This window comes from Cannabis sativa, chromosome 9, assembly GCF_029168945.1.
Source record: "Cannabis sativa cultivar Pink pepper isolate KNU-18-1 chromosome 9, ASM2916894v1, whole genome shotgun sequence".
Taxonomy (NCBI): domain Eukaryota; kingdom Viridiplantae; phylum Streptophyta; class Magnoliopsida; order Rosales; family Cannabaceae; genus Cannabis; species Cannabis sativa.
Window position 1 is genome coordinate 30,018,478 of NC_083609.1, and position 22,295 is coordinate 30,040,772.

The 22,295-nt window shown below is 32.5% G+C and overlaps 1 protein-coding gene across 1 annotated transcript; it reads left to right on the forward strand.

Moving 5' to 3' along the window:
• The first annotated feature begins 7,953 nt into the window (after positions 1–7,953).
• LOC115723455 (peroxidase 47) lies at positions 7,954–10,413 on the forward strand. The gene is made up of 4 exons (XM_030652943.2): positions 7,954–8,377; positions 8,478–8,666; positions 8,764–8,926; positions 9,875–10,413. The coding sequence occupies exons 1-4, from the start codon at positions 8,126–8,128 to the stop codon at positions 10,252–10,254; spliced, it is 984 nt and encodes a 327-aa protein (XP_030508803.2). The 5' UTR covers positions 7,954–8,125; the 3' UTR covers positions 10,255–10,413.
• Positions 10,414–22,295: the final 11,882 nt, after the last annotated feature.

The following is a 22,295-nucleotide window of genomic DNA, read 5'->3' on the forward strand; positions in this document are numbered from 1 at the left end:
ATTAAACTAGAGATTAATAATTAAGCCTTCTCTACACTTAATTATTTATTTCTTGAATTTAATACATTTAATTAATTTGAAAATTAAATATCTAAGTTGATTTTCATCATCATACTTAAATATTTCTTTTTCATGACACTTAATTAAATAGAAAATTATTTTTAGTTGAAATTTATTTTTTCAACTAAATTTAAATAATTTTCAAAATATATTTTTTCTATATTTTATTAATCAAATTTCGAAATTACATTTCTTCAATGCTGGAATTTCGAATTTTATTTGAAAAATAGATTAAAGTTGTAAATTATTTATTTTAATTTTGGACCAACTTAAATCAATGATTTTTTTCATTTATTGATTAAATTAAAATAAATGAAGTAAAATATATTTTATTAGAAATTTAATTAATTAGTCAAAGGAAAATCTAGATAGGTGATATTTTTGCTTGAAGTATTTTTCTAGTGTATTTAATTAAATAGAAAATTAATATTTAAGTTGATTTTCATCATCATACTTAAATATTTGAAATTTTTCTTATACATATTTAATTAAATAGGAAAATTATATTTTTTGTTGTAAATTAATTTTATTAATTAATTTTGGGCCAACTTTAAATTAGAATAATTTTTCCAGGATTTATTTTTCATTTTAATATGCAATTTCGAAAATTGTATTCTTAAATACTTTAATTTTTCGAAATGCAATATATATTTATAGAAAATTAAATTTGAGTTGTAAATTAATTTAAATTAATTTTGTAACAACTTAAATTGAATATTTTTCTAAATATTTATTGGAAATTATTACTAAGATGGAAATAATTTATGTTATTTTCATATCCATCTAAGTAAAATTTATAAATATTAAATTAAAATTTATATTTAGAATTTTTCATTCTAAATTGGAAATTTTAAATAAATATATATTTAAAATAAATAGATTAAATAAAGAGAATCAAAGAAAATACAACTCACTTTAAATAATGAGCTTGATTATTATTAAGATATTCGATCTCCATTGTTGGTCTTACAAAAGTTAAATGTTTTCAATATAACCTCGAGACGCTAGACTTCGTCCCCCTATGGATGGTTATTCGTTGAACGCATTTAACACCGTAAAATCTCATTTGATAAGTGTTTTGTAAGTTTTCGTCTCTATTAAACTCTCCCCTACGGTGACTACTTAGAGATAAACTTATGAAACATGAAACAATGGTGGAAGCTCATAAAATGAGAATAACCTTGACTCTCGCCTACCGGGACAACGTTGGATTCTTATTTTGATCGAATAAAAGGTTGCTAGAATGGTTTGCATTTTAGATGAGCTGACAACTCTATTCAATGAATGATACTTTGACTCTCGCCTACCGGGACACTGTATCAGTTTGTTGAAAAATTTGGAAATTATTTAGGATTGTAAGTTTTAGTATTTTCACTGGTTATTCCTACTTGCTATATGTTTAATAATTTCTGAATTGTGTATGAATTTATATTGAACCATGTTAATTTCTATTATTAAATTGTAGTTTAATTTCGAATCTTCATTGTTGGTCTAACATGTTTGTTTATCTAATGAGATAAATCCCTAATGGATTTTCACCATTAGACATACATAATAGTGTAAGATCTCGAAAGATAAATATTGTATATGCAACATCTAGCTGTTCATCAATTGATGACACCTTAGACTAGTATTTTTACAATATGAAACAAGAAGATTACATAAATAAGATTACTTTGTCTTTCGCTAATCGAAGCATCGTTGGATTCTTATTTATAAACGAAATTATCCTAATTCCTCTTAGCTTATTCATTTCGAATTAGCTTCAAAACATATCATTGGATGAATGGTCTATAAATCATTTCATGTCATTCTATATTTTCTCTTAAGAAATTAAATGACCCATATGATTATAATCCCGAAGTTCTATTCCCAATTGATATAAATCCTCAATCTTAGAAATCTCCTACTTGTATGGGAAAATCTGACTTAGAGTTTGTATTAGTAGTGCTGGTCCAAGATAGAATTACTCATTCCAGGAAGCAATACAGTTACACTTTCCAAGTGTTCAATATCCATCTTCTATTAATGAATTCAAACTGTATGGAATATGAGTTTGGTATTCTGTGACCAGGATGCACTTGCACTATTCTAAGAACTCTTTGATGTAACTATACCTAAATCATCAAAAGACTCAACCACATTTTTCATTAATCTATGGCATTTGTATCTTGTTCATAGTGGATTTGACAAGATCAATCTCTGCAAAGAGTTAATATGCCTATATCCACTGAAAGTAGTTCATCTCATTCGCAGATGGATGTACATTCAGGGGTGGATATGAGTTTTTCGTTGTATTCATAAAACGATCACTCTAGATTATACCTTATGCAAAGAAATTTGAAATGTTTGAAAAATTTCATTAATTTCTAGCAATGGTTAAAACCATTAAAGTAAGTGGTTAAAGATCTTGCAAACTGATAGGGGTGGAGAAATAGTTAGTAGATATGCAGTTCAAAGATCATTAATTTGATTTTTGAATTATATCCAAACTTACCTCCCCAGAAATTTCGAGTTGCATGTTGATGATTAGTTACTAGTCGTTGCCTAATTCCTTCTATGGTAATACAATTTCAGAATGATGTAATGGTTGTATACTTAATGTAAATCATTACTAGATTCATGGATGACCTAATCAAAATCTTAAGAAAAGCTAGAACTGTTAACCATGGTTTGTTAGCTGTTCTAAGTGATTAGGGGTGGACCATCCCATTGTCAATAGATAAGAAAGTGTGTTCAAACAAATACTACTTTTCTAAGATAATGACTAAGTCTGAAAACAAGTAGCAAATAAAGGAGATATTTTTCTTGATTCCAAAAGTGTTCTATCATCTTATATAACATATGATGATCCCACTGCCTCTGTTGTCTTGTCACAACCGAAGAGATCAATACCATTTAGTTTTCTTAGACATAATTCACGGTACATTATCGTAGTGGGAGAGTTTCTAGGAACTCACCTTCTTATGACTTGGGAGACACTAGTGATTAAAATCCATTGTGAGTTTAAACAAGTAATGGATTGTCAAGATAAGAAACTAAGAAGAAAGCCAATAGAACTATGGTTTAATCCATTCACATGGAGTAACCTAAAGTTTTCTATTACAAGGACATAAAAGGAAATTTTCGTTTATAAGTCTATTCAATGGACTTAACAAACTTCCTGTTCCTAGTATTATAGGTTTGAGTTTATCTAAACCTATGGCTTGTGGTATACCTGGTAATTACTTACTCTAATGCAAGCAACTTACTTTAGTAAGATGTTGAAGCATTTTCTTTCTAATGGCAATCTATAGAAGCTTCACAACTTCTTAGACATAGATTTTATTTATCTAAGGAAAAGTCTCAACTATTCCAGAAAAGATAAAGCCATTTCTTATATCAACAGTGGAGGTCTTAGATATGCTTTTGTATGCCTTAGACCAGACACCTGCTGTTGAGTAGGAGTAATGAGTAGGTATCAGATTAATCCAGGAGAAGAACATTGGAAGACAATCAAGTAAATCCTAAGATTAAGAAGAGGAACTATATGTTAGTCTATAAGGGCGTGTTTAAAACTCTTAGACTACACCATATCAGATTTCGAAATTTGCCTTTGTGCTAGTAAATCTTTCTGATAAGATGGTGATTACTCTGGGGGTGGAATAGTGATTTTGGAGAAGTGTAAAAACCTATCTGAAGTCTCTAGCTCTACCAGATAGGGACTGAATGTTAAAGCTGCAGAAAAGGTACTTATTCAGTCTAAGGAAAGTTCTATACATTTTTGGCATCATTCCAAATTGCCTTAAACTACTAGTGTTAATTTCATGATTAACCAAAAGTAGTTGCCAAAGATATAGAATCCGGTATCCCAAGAGAGTAGACATATAGAGAGGAATTTCACATTATCAATGATTTTGTGATTAAGGAAGAGTAATGGTGGAGAAAAGGTTGTGGTTAATTCAACTTTTTAGATCCTATTACGAGGAGTTTACTACTACTACACTTGATTTGTATATCAAGGTGTTGAGATTATTTGAAATGCACATTTTGTTTTATATTAGTGCAAGTGGGAGTTTGTTGGGTTTTATGCCCTAAATAAAACTCATTTCAATATAATCAGATTCACTTATTAATATAGATCAGAAATAACATTTAATGTTGCATGGTTCACATGATTTACTTCATGATTATATGTACATAATGTATGAATTCATCTGAAACCCTTTTGACATACTTGATCCTGTTTATTGTGCCGTCAACACATTGGAAAGTAAACATAACTATGTGAATAAAGTTTCCTAGATTTATCAGACATAGGGTTTTACTGATATGATAATCTACAACAGAGTTTACTTGCATTTGGAGAAGTGCTAAGTTCTTTCCAGAGCATTAGTTAAAGTAAAACTCAGGTTGGATGTAAGGAGTATGCATCGGAAGGGACCGATATTGAACTTTGACTTAGATTTATTAAACTTACCGTAATATCTATTCAAGTCAATATCGCCTAGTTGATCTTAGATCAAATGATCTTAATCCTGATATGATTAGGCTCAATCTCGAGAGGCTATTCGTGTTCTTTGATTTGTTAGTTAAGCCTACTTTTAGGTCAGTATGATATGTACATTTTGGGAACACGGTAGTGCAATTGAGTGGGAGCGCTAGCATAAACATGGAATCTATAGCTTTTATCTGGCGAATAGTAAGCAAAGGATGATCTCCTTCGAGCTTGACCAAACGAACATAAATGGTGGAGTACTCATTTCACATAAGTTGAAATATCATTTATACGGGGTCAAGTGTGTTAAGGATAAAATACATAGTAGGGTGTTACGGTAATCTAATCCCTTTACAATGTAGATCATTCATATAGAGAATCATTGATCACATTAGGATTATAACAATGGATAACGAATGATGCGTCTATATGGTGGAACATATAGAGCATTCTATATACTGAGAGTGCAATTCTAAGTTCTATGCGTGGATTCAACAAAGCATTAATAAGTTAGTGAATTTTAGTAATAAATTCTTGATCTACTTATTGGAAGCTTGGTTATGTAGACCCATGGTCCCCGTACTAGTTGAGATAATATTGCTTGTAAGACTCATGTAATTGGTTTTGATTAATCAATTATAATTCTCAATTTAGACTATGTCTATTTGTGAATTTTTCACTAAGTAAGGGCGAAATTGTAAAGAAAGAGTTAATAGGGGCATATTTGTTAATTATGATACTTTGTATGGTTCAATTAATAAATATGATAAATTACAATATTATTTAATAATTATTTATAGTTATTAAATAGTTAGAATTGGCATTTAAATGGTTGAATTAGAAAATTGGCGTTTTTGAGAAAATCAGATGCAGAAAAGATAAAACTGCAAAATTGCAAAAAGTGAGGCCCAAATCCACTTGTATAGGGCCGGCCACTTTTGTAGGAAATTTAAACTGATATCTTCATTATTTTAATGCCAAATAATTCAAACCTAACCCTAGTGGAATGCTATAAATAGATAGTGAAGGCTTCAGGAAATTTACACTAAATTTCTACTTCTTCTGATTCAGAAAAAACTGAGCCTTCTCTCTTCCTATCTTTGGCCGAACCTTCTCTTTCTCCTTCCCTCTTCAATTTCGAAAATCTTAGTGTGAGAATAGTGCCCACACACAGCAAGTGATACCTCAATCATAGTGAGGAAGATCGTGAAGAAAGACTTTCAGCAAGAAGGAGGTTTCAACATCAAAGATTCAGAGAAAGAGATCCATGTTCAGATATTGATAATGCTCTGCTACAGAAAGGAATCAAGGGCTAGATATCTGAACGGAAGGAGTCATTATATTCCGCTGCACCCAATGTAAGGTTTCCTAAACTTTATACGTGTTTATTTCATCGTTTTAGAAAGTTCATATTTAGGGTGTTAATCAACATACTTGTGAGTAGATCTAAGCTCCTGGTAAAATAATTTCCAACAGATATCTACTAGTCTCTTCCAAAACCAGCTACAATCAGTTGGAGGCCGGTACACTCTCACCAATCTCTATTCTGCAAGTATATTAATCTATTTCACAAACAAGTTATCTTTTAAGTTAGCAATGACCCAAATATATTTTTCTATTGCAACCATGTTCCACTCAATAATTCTCCTATATAACACCAAATCCCCCTAATTTTTTTTAGTGAACATACCTACTGCCAAGCCACCAAATTGGGTCTAGAAGAATCAACTACTCCTTTCAAAAGAAATGCTCTACAAACAACTTCTACATCCTTTAGCAATTTCTTTGGAAGAATTACGATTTGTGCCGAACATGAGTAATTGGTAATTAATAGCAAATTAGTTAGAGTAATTCTCCCCATGACAAATCGCTCGCAATCCAAACTCTAATTTTAGCGACCATTTTCTCCAGAATAATATTACATTCAGTAGTTGAGATTTTCTTTGAACAGATTAAAATGCCAAGATATCGAAAAAATAAATGAGCTTTTGAAGCACCAGATATCTCAAGCACACCTTACTGACCTCACTTTCTTGCATTCCACTGCAATATACAGTAAATTTCTCTTTACTTGGAACTAAACCCGAAGATATCTAAAAAAAATTATGATTATTGTAATAATTAATAGAATACATAATGTTTCATTTTATTTAAAATAATACAATCTCTATACAGCCTATCAAATTATATCCTTTGAATTTAATCTTTTCTTGTACATACGGGCCTATTCATGCACCCCTTTGCTTTTTATTTGGCTAAGTGTTAGAGACACTTCCTCAAAAAGGTCAAACATGAGATTCTTGAAATAATGATCTCATTGGACACAAGCTTTTTTATGTTTAGGAGTTAGTTTGTGAACCATAACCTTTGAACTTTTTAGTGATTTGCTTGAGATATAGCATGCTTCATTAATACGGAAGAGTGTGGAGTATTTTACTAGAAGAGGGGCGAAGCACGAGAGAGGTAAAGGCCTTAATTAGGTGTGTGAACACTCTTTGGTGGTGCAAGCATTGGGTGTGAACCTACATGGTAGACTTTTAGGTGGCGTTTGGTTGGGAGGAATGAAAATATAAGAATAGGAATGAGAATGGGAATTCGAATTGGAATAGGAATGGTATAAAAAATTTAAAATGCATAAAAAATATGATAAAAAAAATGATTAAATTTTTTAAAATCTTGTATTGGAATGATCTTTCCTTCTATTTCAAAATGGAATAGTCATTTCACCAAAATGATAGAAATGCCATTCCATTAGAATAGTATTTCAATAGTTTTAAATGCAACCAAGGAATGAAATAAAAATTATTTTCTTTCGGTTCCATTCTATTTTATTACCTCTAACCAAACGCTACCTTGAGGTGTTCCAAGCCTGGGGAGTGAACCAAGGGTTGCTGAGTGCCGTTCGTGCTTAGAACATTCCACGTTAACAATAATGTGTTAGATACACTTTTGATATAGATAAAACACTATATGTAACATGTGGTTGCCCATTTAACATTTTATTTTTTATTTTTTGAAAAATATGTATATTTCTTATTAATTAATCGGATACATATATTAATATTAGATTTAATCACACTGAATAACATACATTGTTGTGTTAAGCAAATACTTATCAATTCATTATGTGCTGGACTAATTGCTGATTGAATATTTGGTACGTGTCGACCTACATGCAATATAATAAGGTGATAATTATTGTGGTGATCACCACTAATTTTTTGCAGTACTACCTGGATTGGCCATAGGGTAGGGTGGAAAAAAAGATAAATCCACTATCTTCGACTTTTTCAGTGTTTTTTTTTTATTATTATTATATTTTATCTCACTTCGGTCAAACTTGTTTCTAAAGCAAATAAAATAAAAATTAATAAACATATTCATTTTTATATCTATAAATATAGTAACATTAAACACTAATCAGTTAGTTGTAGAGGTAATCTCGTGTGCATATATATATGCATTGCCATATATAGCAAGTAAAGTAGCTAGGAATCCTTATATTTGCACGCTCTTGTGATCGATCATCCGATCGGAGCTGAATACATATAATTAAAATTAATTAATTAATTAATTGAATAGGTGAAAATGGTGGAGTTTGTATTTGGGAATAAGTTTGTGAGCAGTAGTAGTGTGATAATACTATTAATGATGAAAGTGATAGTGGTGATGAGTGGATACAGATTTGGTGTAGCAAATGGTGTGAGTATGAATTACTATGTAATGAGTTGCCCCATGGCTGATATCATCGTCCAGAACACTGTCAATAGAGCTTTGAGGAATGATCCCACTCTTGCTGCCTCTCTTATCAGATTGCATTTCCACGACTGTTTCGTTCAGGTATATATACCTTATAACTACTATATATATAGGCATATACATTAATTAATATGTATGTTATTGTTTAAATATTTAATATATGAATCGATTGATCATGTAGGGGTGCGATGCATCAATTCTGATAGACTCAACAAAGGACAACACAGCAGAAAAGGATTCGCCAGCAAATCTTAGTTTGCGTGGGTATGAGCTTATAGATGAAGTGAAAGAGGAGCTGGAACAACAATGTCCTGGCGTTGTTTCCTGTGCTGATATTGTGGCTATGGCTGCTAGAGATGCCGTTTTCTTTGTATGCAATTAATTAATAATTTAAATGTTTGCTAAATTGTTATATATTATTTAATTGTACACGCATATATTTATATGATTCTATGTATGTTATTTAGGCAGGAGGCCCTGTGTACGACATACCGAAAGGACGAAAGGACGGAAGGATATCCAAAATAGAAGAGACCATCAAGCTGCCGTTTCCCTCCATGAATGCCTCAGAGCTCATCAGAGTATTTGGGCAGCACGGCTTAACTGCCCAAGATATGGTTGCTCTCTCTGGTCAGTATTATATATTTATAATAATAAAATATATTATTCCATCAACTCAACTCTATTAATTTAGTTGTTTCATTATTAGTACTATATATATTAACAGCATTCATAACACATCAAGAGAGAAATTTATATATACATATATATATATATATACTCAAGATATGAATCTTAGTTTTATTAATATTGTTTAAAAAAATCCACTAACAAAAATTTACTACAAAGATGTTGAAACTTATCGAAGTAATAATGAATTCGTTAGTACTTAATCAAGACCCCAATCCCATATACATTATTATTTTATGTGTTTTTATAATATACATTTTGTGTCATTGTAAGATATAAATAATGAACAAACATGAACTCTTTTATATTTCATTTTTAAACTTTCCTATGTTCATATTTTGTTGCCCTGACCAATATAATTTTGAACAAAACAAATCAATTATTATTTTCAGCAAAATAAATGGATATGAGAAAAAAAAATCTCTAACCTTTGTAACTTATTTTTGTTAATTTCATCTTTCTTTTTTTAAATTATTTGAATTTTCAATGACACACGAAATGTTAATGGCAATGTTGATATATGTTAAATTATTATGAGAAAGCACTGAAAGAAAAATTTAGACTTATAGTAAAGTTGAACATTTAATTAATATATGTAATTTAAATTGTTGTATACATATATAGTTGTAAAGGGATCTAGAGTAAATTCGAAACATATAAGGATTCCACTTCATGATAGGAGCAACTGTGACCACATATAGCTAGTGGGATGACAAATGATACACTATAATTTTATTGTCATCTCGATAGTGGTCAATCAATTAAATATGAAAAAAAAACAAAAAGGACGAAACACTATCTAAAATTTGATATGTTTATCGTATAATATAATTTATCATTATGAAATTTAATAATAATAATAATAATAATAATTAATAATTAATACAGGAGCACATACACTAGGAGTTGCTCGATGCTCATCGTTCAAAAGTCGTTTGAGCGAAGCAGATCCAACGCTAGATTCGGACTTCGCAAGGACGCTATCGAAAACATGCAGCGCAGGGGACACGGCGGAGCAGCCATTCGACGCCACTCGAAACGACTTCGACAATGTTTACTTCAATGGTCTTGTTAGGAAGAACGGTGTGCTGACCTCAGACCAAACTCTGTACGCTTCCCCAAGGACAAGATCCATTGTCAATGCCTACGCATTCAACCAAGCCATGTTCTTCTTGGACTTCCAGCAGGCCTTCATCAAAATGGGCTTACTCGATCTCAAACAGGGTTCTCAAGGAGAGGTCCGAGCATCTTGCCGTACTATCAATTAATTAATTATTAATTTGTACCTGCCTGGCCTCTAAACAATATTTTCAAATATTGTTCATATTATATTATATATAAATATATACCTATATATGTTCTCATACATAAATATATATGTATGTCTGTAAGAAATTATAATGTATGATTTTTATCAATTTTATCTTGATTTTATGGTATCAAGAACTAAGTCACGCATAGAATTAAAATGAGTAGGTGGCCTTAATTACACTCACGGATGAATAAAAGTAGTCTTTCAGTTCTCTAAGTCAACACTCAATGAATCAGAAACTAAACATTGTACAAGACAATGACAGACAAGTACAAAACTAATCGGTTTTTTTTCTCTCTTATTTTTCGGCAAGTAATTAAGTGAGAAATTTTATTGCTTCCAACCAAATACAACACCAATATCAGATCCTAGCATAGAGGAAACTGCACAAACAAATACATATGGCAGCAAGTCACCTATACATGTAAAGTATGGATCCAATTTCTATTATCTATACAAGTTTTTTCATTCAAAAAAGATTAATCAATTTGAGCTAAAACATCTCTTTTAACTTGTTCACTATATAATCAACTCTATGAACTCCTAAATCCCAAAAAGCCCGGCCCATTCCGAGCCCACCAAATCTGATAATATCAAAGCTGCTAGAGCAGCCACAAAAAAGTTCCTGGAAAATTTGGATAAACCATGATCTCCATCGCCTAAAGCATCTCAACAATCTATGCATATTAGTTTCTCGGGTCCTCCAACCCAATTCTAAGTTTCTATATGTGCAAGACACTCAAAATACAATTGAAGAACAAATGGGAAACACTACAATGGGGGTTCATAGTCATACCATGCCTCCTCTAGTCTTCAATCTGTCCAAACAAGTTAATTAAAGCATGGCGGAATGTTTGGAATATTAACTTATTCCAAATAAAAGCAAGGTTCAACACACTTAATTGTTGGTTTAGACATGTGAGTTTGTTATAGATGTGATGAAGGCTATATTTCTCAACTAAAAAGTCCTGCTGCAATAAGATAGATTTAAGCAAATTTTTAGCCTTTACAACCTCCTTCCAAAACAAAATAAGGGTTTCATAATTCCTATAAGGAGCATGGTTCTGAGATAAAGTGAGCGAATTAATACTCACAAGTACTCTTTGTCATTTTCAAATAGCCCAAAAGTATTTTCTAAGAGCTGCTAAGTTCCAAGTTTCACATCTCTAATACCAAGGCCACCCTTTTTCTTGTTCTTACAGACAACTTTGCAAGCAAAACTTGGCAGGCCATCTAAATGAACAGAGCCTTTCCACAGAAAAGCTCCACAAATCTCATTGATCTTGTTAAGAATACACCTTGAAAACCTTGAAAGAATCATAGTTTGAGTCCAATGAGTGTGTATAAAAATTAAAACAGAGTTAGTGAGAATCAACTGAGCTACAAAAGATAAAAATTTAGTACTCCAACCTCTTATCCAAGCAACCATGTTTTCAATGATACTATCCCAATTTTTTAACTTTAATTTTTTGGCACTAATAAGAATTCCGAGATAACCAAAATGCATGGTACTTTTGTTGGGAATATTTCACCAGGATCTAGATTTACTAATACATAAGAGTTTAGAAAATCTTACATTGATTGCAGCGGAATATTATGACTCCTTCCGCTCAAATCTCTAACCCTTGTTCCTTTCTGTCGTAGAGTATTATCAAGATCTGAGCTTGAATCTCTTTCTCTCTTTCGGGTTGGTTACCACCGTCTTACTCACTATAATTGAATACTTGACTTGCTATGTGTGGGCATGGCACTCTATCACTAAAGGCTCGAGTATGAAGAACAATGAAGGAGGCTTGAAAATCATATAGAAGGAACTCTCTCATCTACTAGTTGTCTGACAGAGAAAACTAGGTTTGATTTAGTTGAAGGTAAAAATTGGATGAGATGAGAGCATCTTGTTCCTTTTATAGTGTTTCAACTAGGGCTTAGGTTGAATTATATGAATTAAGAAAGAATAAAATATTGGGCAAAAATCACTTAATGGCCGGCCACTTAAAGGGTCCATTCTCTAGTTATGATTTTGCCATATTATTTCAATCACATATTCTTCCTTCAATAATACATTATTTTCTGATTCGATTCTATAAATGCCAAAACTATTTATTTAAGAATTATAATTAATTATCAAATAAAATTGTCATTTATATTATTTATTAATTAGACCATACAAAGTCTCCTAATTAATAAATTGACCTCAAAATCTCTTTTCTTCACAATTAAGCTCTTGCTTAGTGAAAATTCATAAATAAGACATAGTCTAATTTTATAATTATAATTGATTAATTAAAACCAATTAACTGAGTCTGCAAGCAGTATTATCTCAACTAGTGAGGGGACCATGTGTTGGAATTATTTTACCAGGATCTTAGATCTACTCACAAGTATGTTGATTTAACAACCTAAATATGAACTTCTAAAACGATGGAAAATTAAACACATAAAAGTAAGAGAAATCTTACATTGGGTGCAGCGGAATATATGTCTCCTCCCACTCAGATCTCTAACCCTTGATTCCTTTCTGTCGCAGAGTATAATCAAGATCTGAGCCCGATAGTCCTTCTTTGTAGTCTCTGAATTCTACACAGCCTTCCTCACTATGATTGAGGTATTACTTGATGTGTGTGGGCACTACTCTATCACTCATAGAATTTCGAAAACAGAGAAGGTAGAGAGAGAGAGAGAGTGGCAGCTTGAAGAGTTTTTGTGTGAGAGAAAATTCTGTCAAAAGTGTTACAAAAACTGAAGTCTTTACCTTCTATTTATAGAAGACCACCTAGGGCTATGGTTGAATTAATTGACATTTAAAAATTGAAAAATCAATGTGAAAAGGGAAGCAAGGTGGCCGGCCTAGGCATTGTGGAAACAAGGCTTGCCACTTTTCCAACTTTCCTTTTCCTACATTGCTAATTTCCTGTTTTGTTAAAAACTGCCAATTCCTTTGTTCAACCACATAAATGTCAAATCTAATTATTTAATAATTAAAATTAATTATCAAATAATATATTGTCATTTATTTATTAATAATAAAACTAATTAAAGTTTCCTAATTAATAAATATGCACTTCAAAATCTCTATTTACTGTTTTGCCCTTAATAAGTGATAAATTCTCAAATAGACACAGTCTAACTTGAGAATTATAATTGATTAATTAAAATCAATTAAATGAGTCTTACAAGTAATATTGTCTCAACTAGTGGGGGGACCATGGGTCTATATATCCGAGCTTTCAATAAGCAGATCAAGAATTTACTTCTTAAATTCACTGACTTATTAATTCTTCGTTGAATCCACGCATAGAACTTAGAATTGCACTCTCAGTATATAGAATGCTCTATATGTTCCACCATATAGACACATCATTAGTTATCCATTGTTATAATCCTAATTTGATCAATGATCCTCTATATGGATGATTTACATTGTAAAGGGACTTAATTACCGTAACACCCTACAATGTATTTTATCCTTAAAACACTTAACCCTGTATAAATGATATTTCAGCTAAGTGAAATGAGTACTCCACCATTTATTTCGCTTGGTTAAGCTCGAAGGAAATAATCCTTTGCTTACTATTCGCCAGATAGAAGCTATAGATTCCATGTTTATGTTAGCGCTCCCACTCAATTGCACTACCGTGTTCCCAAAATGTACGTATCACCCTGACCTAAAAGTAGGCTTAACTAACAAATCAAAGAACACGAATAGTACTCTTGAGATTGAACCTAACCATATCAGGATTTAGATCATTTGATTTAGGATCAACTTAGTGATATTGAATTGAATAGATATTACGGTAAGTTTTATAAATCTATTTCAAAGTTCAATATCGGTCCATTCCAATGTATACTCCATGCATCCAACCTGAGCTTTACTTTAACCAATGTTCTGGAAAGAACATAACATTTCTCCAAATGCAAGTAAACTCTGTTGTAGATTGTTATATCAGTAAAACCCAGTGTTTTGATAAATCTAAGAATCCTTTATTCACATAGTCATGTTTACTTTCCACTGTGTTGACAACACAATAAACATGATCAAGTATGTGAAAGGGGTTTGGATGAATTTATAAATCAAATAGACAAACAATTGATAAAGTGAACCAAAACATACACAAATGAATGAAAAATACTTTTGTTACTTTATTGATATTGAATAATCTGGATTACATTGAAATAGAGTTTTATTTAGGGCATAAAACCCAACAAACTCCCACTTGCACTAATATAAAACTAATCAGTACATTTCAATTAACCCTAAATTCTGACGGTGCTTTTCGAATGCAGTCACTGCCAAGACTTTGGTGAATGGATCAGCTAAGTTGTCCTGTGTGTCCACTTTCTCCACCAGTACATCCCCTCTTGCCACATATTCTCTGATAATATGATATTTTCTTTCTATATGCTTACTTCTCTTGTGGCTCCGAGGTTCCTTACTGTTGGCTATAGCTCCATTGTTATCACAAAGCAAGACTAGAGGCTTTTCCATTCCAGGTACTACACCAAGACTGGTGAAGAACTTTCTAAGCCAGACAACCTCTTTAGCTGCTTCAGCCGAAGCTATGTATTCTGCTTCCATGGTAGAATCCGAAATCGCGGTTTGTTTCGCACTTCTCCAAACCACTGCTCCACCCCCAAGAGTAAACACCATCCCAGATGTAGATTTCTTGTCTTCAAGACATGCCTGGAAATCTGAGTCTGTATAGCCTATGGGATTTAAAGCACCACCCTTGTAGACTAATACTTAATTCCTTGTACTCTTTAAGTATTTCAAAATATACTTAACAACATTCCAATGTTCCTGTCCTGGATTTGACTGATACCTGCTCACGATTCCAACTGCATAGCAGATGTCAGGTTTAGTGCATAATATTGCATACATTAGACTTCCAACTGCAGAAGCATAAGGAACTTTTGCCATGTCTTCTATCTCTTGAGGATCAGTAGGACACTGTTCCTTAGATAGACGGATACCATATCTAGAAGGCATATTCGCCCCATTGGTATTAGTCATGGAGAATCTCTCTAGAACTTTGTCAATGTAAGTTGTTTGAGAGAGAGCAAGGGATATGTTCTTCCGGTTTCTGATAATCTGAATACCGAGAACTAGGTTGCCTCACCCAAGTCTTTCATGTCGAATTGAGTGTCAAGCCATTCCTTGATGTGAGTCATTTTCTTGACATTATTGCCAATGATCAAAATGTCATCAACATAAAAGACCAGGAATACTACTACTTGGTCTACCTTGAGTTGGTAAACACAAGGTTCATCTTCATTCTGATGAAAGCCGTAGGTTTTAATGATCTCATCAAACCTTTTATTCCATGAGCGAGAAGCTTGCTTAAGTCCATAAATGGACCTATTTAAGTTGCAAACTTTATTTTCCTGCCCAGGAAGAACATAACCTTCTGGTTGCTCCATATAGATGGTTTCTTCAAGAAGCCCATTAAGAAAGGCTGTCTTGACATCCATTTGCAGGATTTCATAATCGAAAGCAGCTGCGATGGAGAGAAGAATTCAGATGGATTTGAGCATGGCAACCGGACTAAAAGTTTCCTCATAGTCCACACCTTCTCTTTGGGTATAACCCTTGGCGACCAGTCCAGCTTTGAAAGTTTCGACTTCGCCTCCAGCGCCTCTTTTCTTCTTGTAGACCCATTTGCATCCAATTGGACGATAATCATCGAGTGGATCAACATATTCCAAGACTTTGTTCTTTTTCATGTAATCCATTTCTGAATCCATGCCGGCTGACCATCGCTTACGTTGCGTACTTGCCATTGCTTGTTTATAGGTTAATGGGTCGTCATCAATATCGTCACCAACGACCATATTGATTTCACCATCTAGGCCATAACGAGATGGTTTTGTAGAAACCCTCCCACTACGACGAGGAGCGGTGACCTTCTGAACAGGAGCTTTGGTAGTAGTTTTCTCAGTTGCTACAACTGAGGGAGTGGGATGGTCCTCTTCTTGAGTAGAAGTGGATGGAACATTTGAAGGAACTGTATCTGTAAGAATTTCCTCTAATACAACTTCACTTTTCAGTTTGTTGTCTTTCATATAGTTATCTTCAAGGAAAGTAGGATTTGTAGAAACAAATACTTTGTTATCCTTGTTGCCTTCTTTCTTTCTCAAGACGTGAGCAGGGCACCCCCAAATCCTATAATGGCGTAAACTAGGTGTACGACCATTCCATAGTTCGACGAGTGTCTTAGGGACTGCTTTAGATGGTACAACATTTAAAATTTCGTTTGCCATTTGAATAGCATATCCCCAGAAGGACGTAGACAGAGTTGAATAACTCAGCATTGACCTAACCATTTCCAAGAGAGTGCGATTTCTTCTTTCTGCAACTCCATTTTTTTGTGGAGTGCTTGGGGCAGTATATTGGGATTCAATTCCAAGTTCAATTAAATGATCTTTTAACTGCATATCCATATATTCTCCACCCCTATCAGTTCGCAAGATCTTTAATGTTTTACCTAATTGGTTTTGAGCCAAAGCATGAAATTCCTGAAACTTTTCAAACGTTTCAGATTTCTTTTGCATTAGGTAAAGAAAACTGTATCCAGAGAAGTCGTCAATGAAAGTGACGAAATACTCATAACCACCTCGGGCTTTTACATTCAGAGGTCCGCAAACATCTGAATGCACTAACCCTAGGGGTTGTTTGGCACGCTCTCCCTTTGCAGAGAAAGAACGTTTGGTCATTTTTCCTTCTAAGCAAGACTCGCATACTGGCAGTTCTCCTAAGATGACATTTTTCAATGGACCGTCTTTGGTTAGCCTATTGAGTCTATCAAAACCTATATGACCTAAACGTAAATGCATAGATAAGTTTGATCATCATTATCAATCTCTTTTCTCTTAAGGCTTCTAGGTTTAGCTACATTGAAAAGTTCAGTATTTAGTGAGATTTCAGTATCAGGTCTTCAAACATAAAGCCCTTGTTCCATGTTAGCAACACATATATGAAATCCATTACGAGAAATTGAACAATTTGTACTCGAAAAATTCAATATATAAAATTGTGTTTGTAAACATGAAACACTAATCAAGTTTGACGTCAAAGAAAACTAGATTTGATTTGGTTGAAGGTAAAAATTGGATGAGATGAGAGCATCATGTTCTTTTTATAGTGTTTCAACTAGGGTTTAGGTTGAATTATATGGATTAAAAAAGAATAAAATATTGGGCAAAAATCACTTAATGGCCGCCCACTTAAGGGACCATTCTCTAGTTACGATTTTGCCACTTTATTTCAATCACATATTCTTCTTTCAATAATACCATATTTTCCAATTCAATCCTATAAATGCTAAAATTATTTATTTAATAATTATAATAAATTGTCAAATAAAATTATCCTTTATATTATTTATTAATTAGACCATACAAAGTCTCCTAATTAATACCTCAAAATCTCTTTTCTTCACAATTAAGCCCTTGCTTAGTGAAAATTCATAAATAAGACATAGTCTAATTTTAAAATTATAATTGATTAATTAAAACCAATTAACTGAGTCTGCAAGCAGTATTATCTCAACTAGTGAGGGGACCATGGGCCTATATAACCGAGCTTACAATAAGTAGATCTAGATTTTACCAAGTAAACTTTCTAACTTATTAATTTCGCCTTGCGCCACTATAGATTTGGAGGTGAATTCACTCTCAATTATATAGAACGCTCTATATGTACCACAATATAGATACGTTATGATTATCCATTGTTACAATTTTAATAATCAAAGATCCTCTATAGATGATTTAATTGAATAGGAACAAATTTACCGTTCTACCCTTCAATATATTTTATCCTTAAAACACTTAGGTACCTATAAATGATACTTCAGTAAATTAATATAATTACTAAAATGAGATCTCAATCATTTATCTCTGTTTAGCCAAGCTCGAAGGAAATCAGCATTTCACTTCTAAATTCTTATAGAAGTTATAGATTCTATATCTATGATTAGCGCTCCCACTGAATTGAACTACCATGTTTCCAAGATTTAAATATCCACAAAAACTATTGGTTAGCATCCACGAACAATTTGAAGAACATAAATAATACAACTAAGTTGAACCTAACCATATCAGGATTAAGATCCATAGGCCTAAGAGCAACTATTGATATTGACTTAAAAAGATATAATGGTAAGTTTATGATATCTTATCCAACATTAATATCAGTCCTTCCAATGTATACTTCATACATCTGATACTGGTAAACTTTGTCAATGTCTTGGAAATGACATAACACTTATCCAAGGTGTAAGTATACATTATCGCCGATTATCATCTCAGTCTAAATTCAGTGAACTGACAAATAATGAGAATTAAACTTTTGAACATATAATCATGATTATATTCCACTGTGATGGCGACATTATAATCATGAATAAATATATAACATATATTTATATATGTTCTAGACTTATAGAATTTATACATTAACTATGTAATCATGAAATAAATCATGTAAACCATGCAACATAAAACTATTTTTGATCTTTTATTAATTAGTAAATATGATTATATTAAAATGGGTTTTATTTAGGGCAGACAACCCAACAAACTCCCACTTGCACTAATATAAAAGAAAAGTGCATTTCAAATAATCTCAACACCTTGATATCCAGATCAATTGTAATATGTAGTATTCTCTCTGTAATAGGATCTGACAGGTTGTATTCAATACAAACTTCTCTACCATTACATATCCTTAGTCACCAAATCCTTGATATTGTAAAATTTCTCTCTATATGTCTACTCTTCTAGGGATATTGGATTCTTTACTTTTTGGAAACTACTTATGTGTTAGTCAAGAAGTAACACTAGTAGTTAATTAATTATTGGTACAATGCCAAAAAATGTATAGAATTTCCATAGGCTGAATAAGTATCTTTCCTACAACTTTAACATTCAGTCTCACTGGTAGAGTTAGAGACCTCAGATCGATTTTCATACTTCTCCAAAATCACTGCTCTACCCCTAGAGTAATCATCATCACATCAGTAGCATTAACACAAGTCTAGAAACTTGATTTGGTGTAGTCTAAGAGTATTAAAATACCACCCTTATCAACTAACATATAGTTCATCTTCTTTATCTTAAGATTTACTTGATTATCTTCCAATGTTACTTTTCCTGGATTAATCTGATACCAACTCATTACTCCCACTCAACTGCAGGTATCTGGTCTAATGTATAGAAAAAGCATACATAAGATCTCTCACTGTTGATCCTTAGGGAATTCTTGCCTTGGCCCTTATCTTTTCTGGAATAGTTGAAACTTTTCCTTAGATAAATAAAATATATGTCTAGAAGTCGATAAGCTTCTGTAGATGTAGCCATTAAAAAAATTCTCTAGCATCTTACTAAAGTAAGCTGCTTGCACTAGAGTAATTAAATCACCAAGCATACCACAAGCCATATGTTTAGATAGATTCAAACCTTTGATACTAGGATCATGAAGTTTTGTTAAATCCATTTAATAGACTTATTTTCAAAATTTTCTTTCTTGTCCTTGTAATAGAAAACCTTTCGGTTACTCTATATGAATGGTTTTAACCATAGTTTTCTTGGCTTTGCTACTTAGTTCCTTATTCTGACTATCCATTACTTGCTTAAACTAGCAATGGATTTTTAATCACAAGTGTCTTCCAAGTCATAACAGGGTGAGTTCCTTAAGACCCTCCCACTATGACAAGGTACCGTGACTTTCTGTCTAAGAACCTAAATGGTATTGTCCTCATCGGTTGCATCAATACAGCAGAGGCAGTGGGATCATCTTATAAGAATAAGAAGATAAAACAGTATGGAATCAAAAAAATATCTCCTCTACTTTGCTATTTTATTTTCAGATTTAGTCATATTCTTAGGAAAGTAGTGTTTGTTGAAACAAACACTTTCTTATCTTAATGACCATAGGATGGTCCACCCCTAATCACTTAGAATAGCTATCAAACATGCAAACTTTTGTTAACAGTTCTAGCTTTTCTTAAGGTCACAATCTGGACATCCATGAATCTAGTAATGGTGTAAACTAATGTAACGCCCTGTCCCACAGGGATGCTACGTGTGTGAGCTTTTTACAAAATTTATATTTTTTTTTTATTTATAATTATACAAAAGTGTGGGTAATTAAAAGTTGTAGTCAAAACAAACACTCAACTTTTATAAAAGATAACTATTAATATTTACGGGGACCCCCTGTTTTAAAATATTTACAATCAATACTAAAAGTGACTTTACAAAATAAGTTCACACTTCAAAATACATCAAAAAAGAGAAATCATGTCAACTGGGGTCGTGGCACCGCGACTGATATGTACACTGCTGCAGAGACCTCAAACTCATGGTTGCTCAACTTTGCCCTTCCCTTTACCTGCACCATTAAGCACCCGTGAGTCACAGAGACTCAACAAGAAAAGTGACTAAATACAAAAGCAATATAAAATCCAAGTAATCATACCATAACAAGATGTACGCAATCATAACACATCACATATTAATATGCCTATACAATTTCACATAATTATAATCATACAAACTCAGTGCTTCATAAAGCACACTTACCACTCGTTATCCACGAGCTATGTATGTCACTATCGTTGCCCAATATAGCGAACGATAAGTAAGAAACCTATCCAAAGTTTTAAGAGTAATTACTCATAACGGTAATGACCGTTTCCAACCCTCAATCATAATCGAGGCACAACAAACACATATCGAGATCTCGATCACAGTTGAGACTATAACAATCATAATCGTTTAACCATAACCAGTGCATAAGACTTTTCTTACCTCAGTCCAGAAATTAGGCGTGCGGGCCGACCTGAGTGGAAATAGAGCTGGACGATCCCAGTCCTATGTCACGACAACAAAATTCAATAAATGCCTTAAACTAAAATTTTGGGAACAAACCCTAATCCCCGTAACTGGACAAAACCTAACCTCCAATAGCTCTAAAATAGGCCATACAACATATAAATAACCTAAATCAGATACTAGGTACCATCCCGAGGCAAAACTAAACTTGAAGAAAACTCAGAAATTTTTCCTACAGGGCAACCGGTCGACTGGTTCTGACATACAAAAAATTCTTAGGTTTTCTTCTCCAAACTCGAACTAAACTCCCTCCAAACCTGCCCAACAGCTCCAGTACAATATATTAATCATAAAAAAGTATTCAACCCATCAATTTACAACAATTCATTAATTATTCTAAATTACTAAGTTTGAACCTAAATTGAATACTAAAACCAAACTTTTCTAATTTCACACATAACAACCATTAAAACCATTTATCCCAGGCTCAAACCTACCCTAAAACAGGCCTAAAAACACAAAGTCAATTCCATTTAATACTACAACCACGAAATCACAAAACCCTAATCTAAAACTAACTTAAAACTTTAAAATTCTCAATCCACATAGCAAAGAACTCACCTCAAATGCTTCTAGGTTGCCTTAAGGAGTAATATCACCTAGAATTGGATGGATTTTGCTGAAGAAATCTTCAACCTTGGTTGGTTTCCAGGTTATTCAAAAAGAAGAAGAGAGGGTCACTTAGGCATTATTTTCTCTTAATTATCCATTAAACAACTTCATTTTCAGCATATGTATATACTATTAACCTAAGGCTTAAATTAATTAAAGCAATACAAAACAAAAAGAAGAAAAACACACCTAAGAAATTACTATTCTACCCTCACCTACAAATTCAAGTTGTATAAAACTTAAGGTAATTCGATAATTCTAACTAATCCGCCAAACCGACAACTTAAAATTCTAAACTAATCCGGTCTAATCTCAATTCTAAATTAGAATCAATAATTAAGTTGATTTTATTTTAGGTACTTAATTATTTCCATTTTAATGAATTTAATTAAATAAAAAATTATATTTAAGCTAGAAATTTTTAAATTTCAGAGCAACTTAAATTAGCATAATTTTCAAAATATATTTTATTTCATTTTAATAATCATTTTC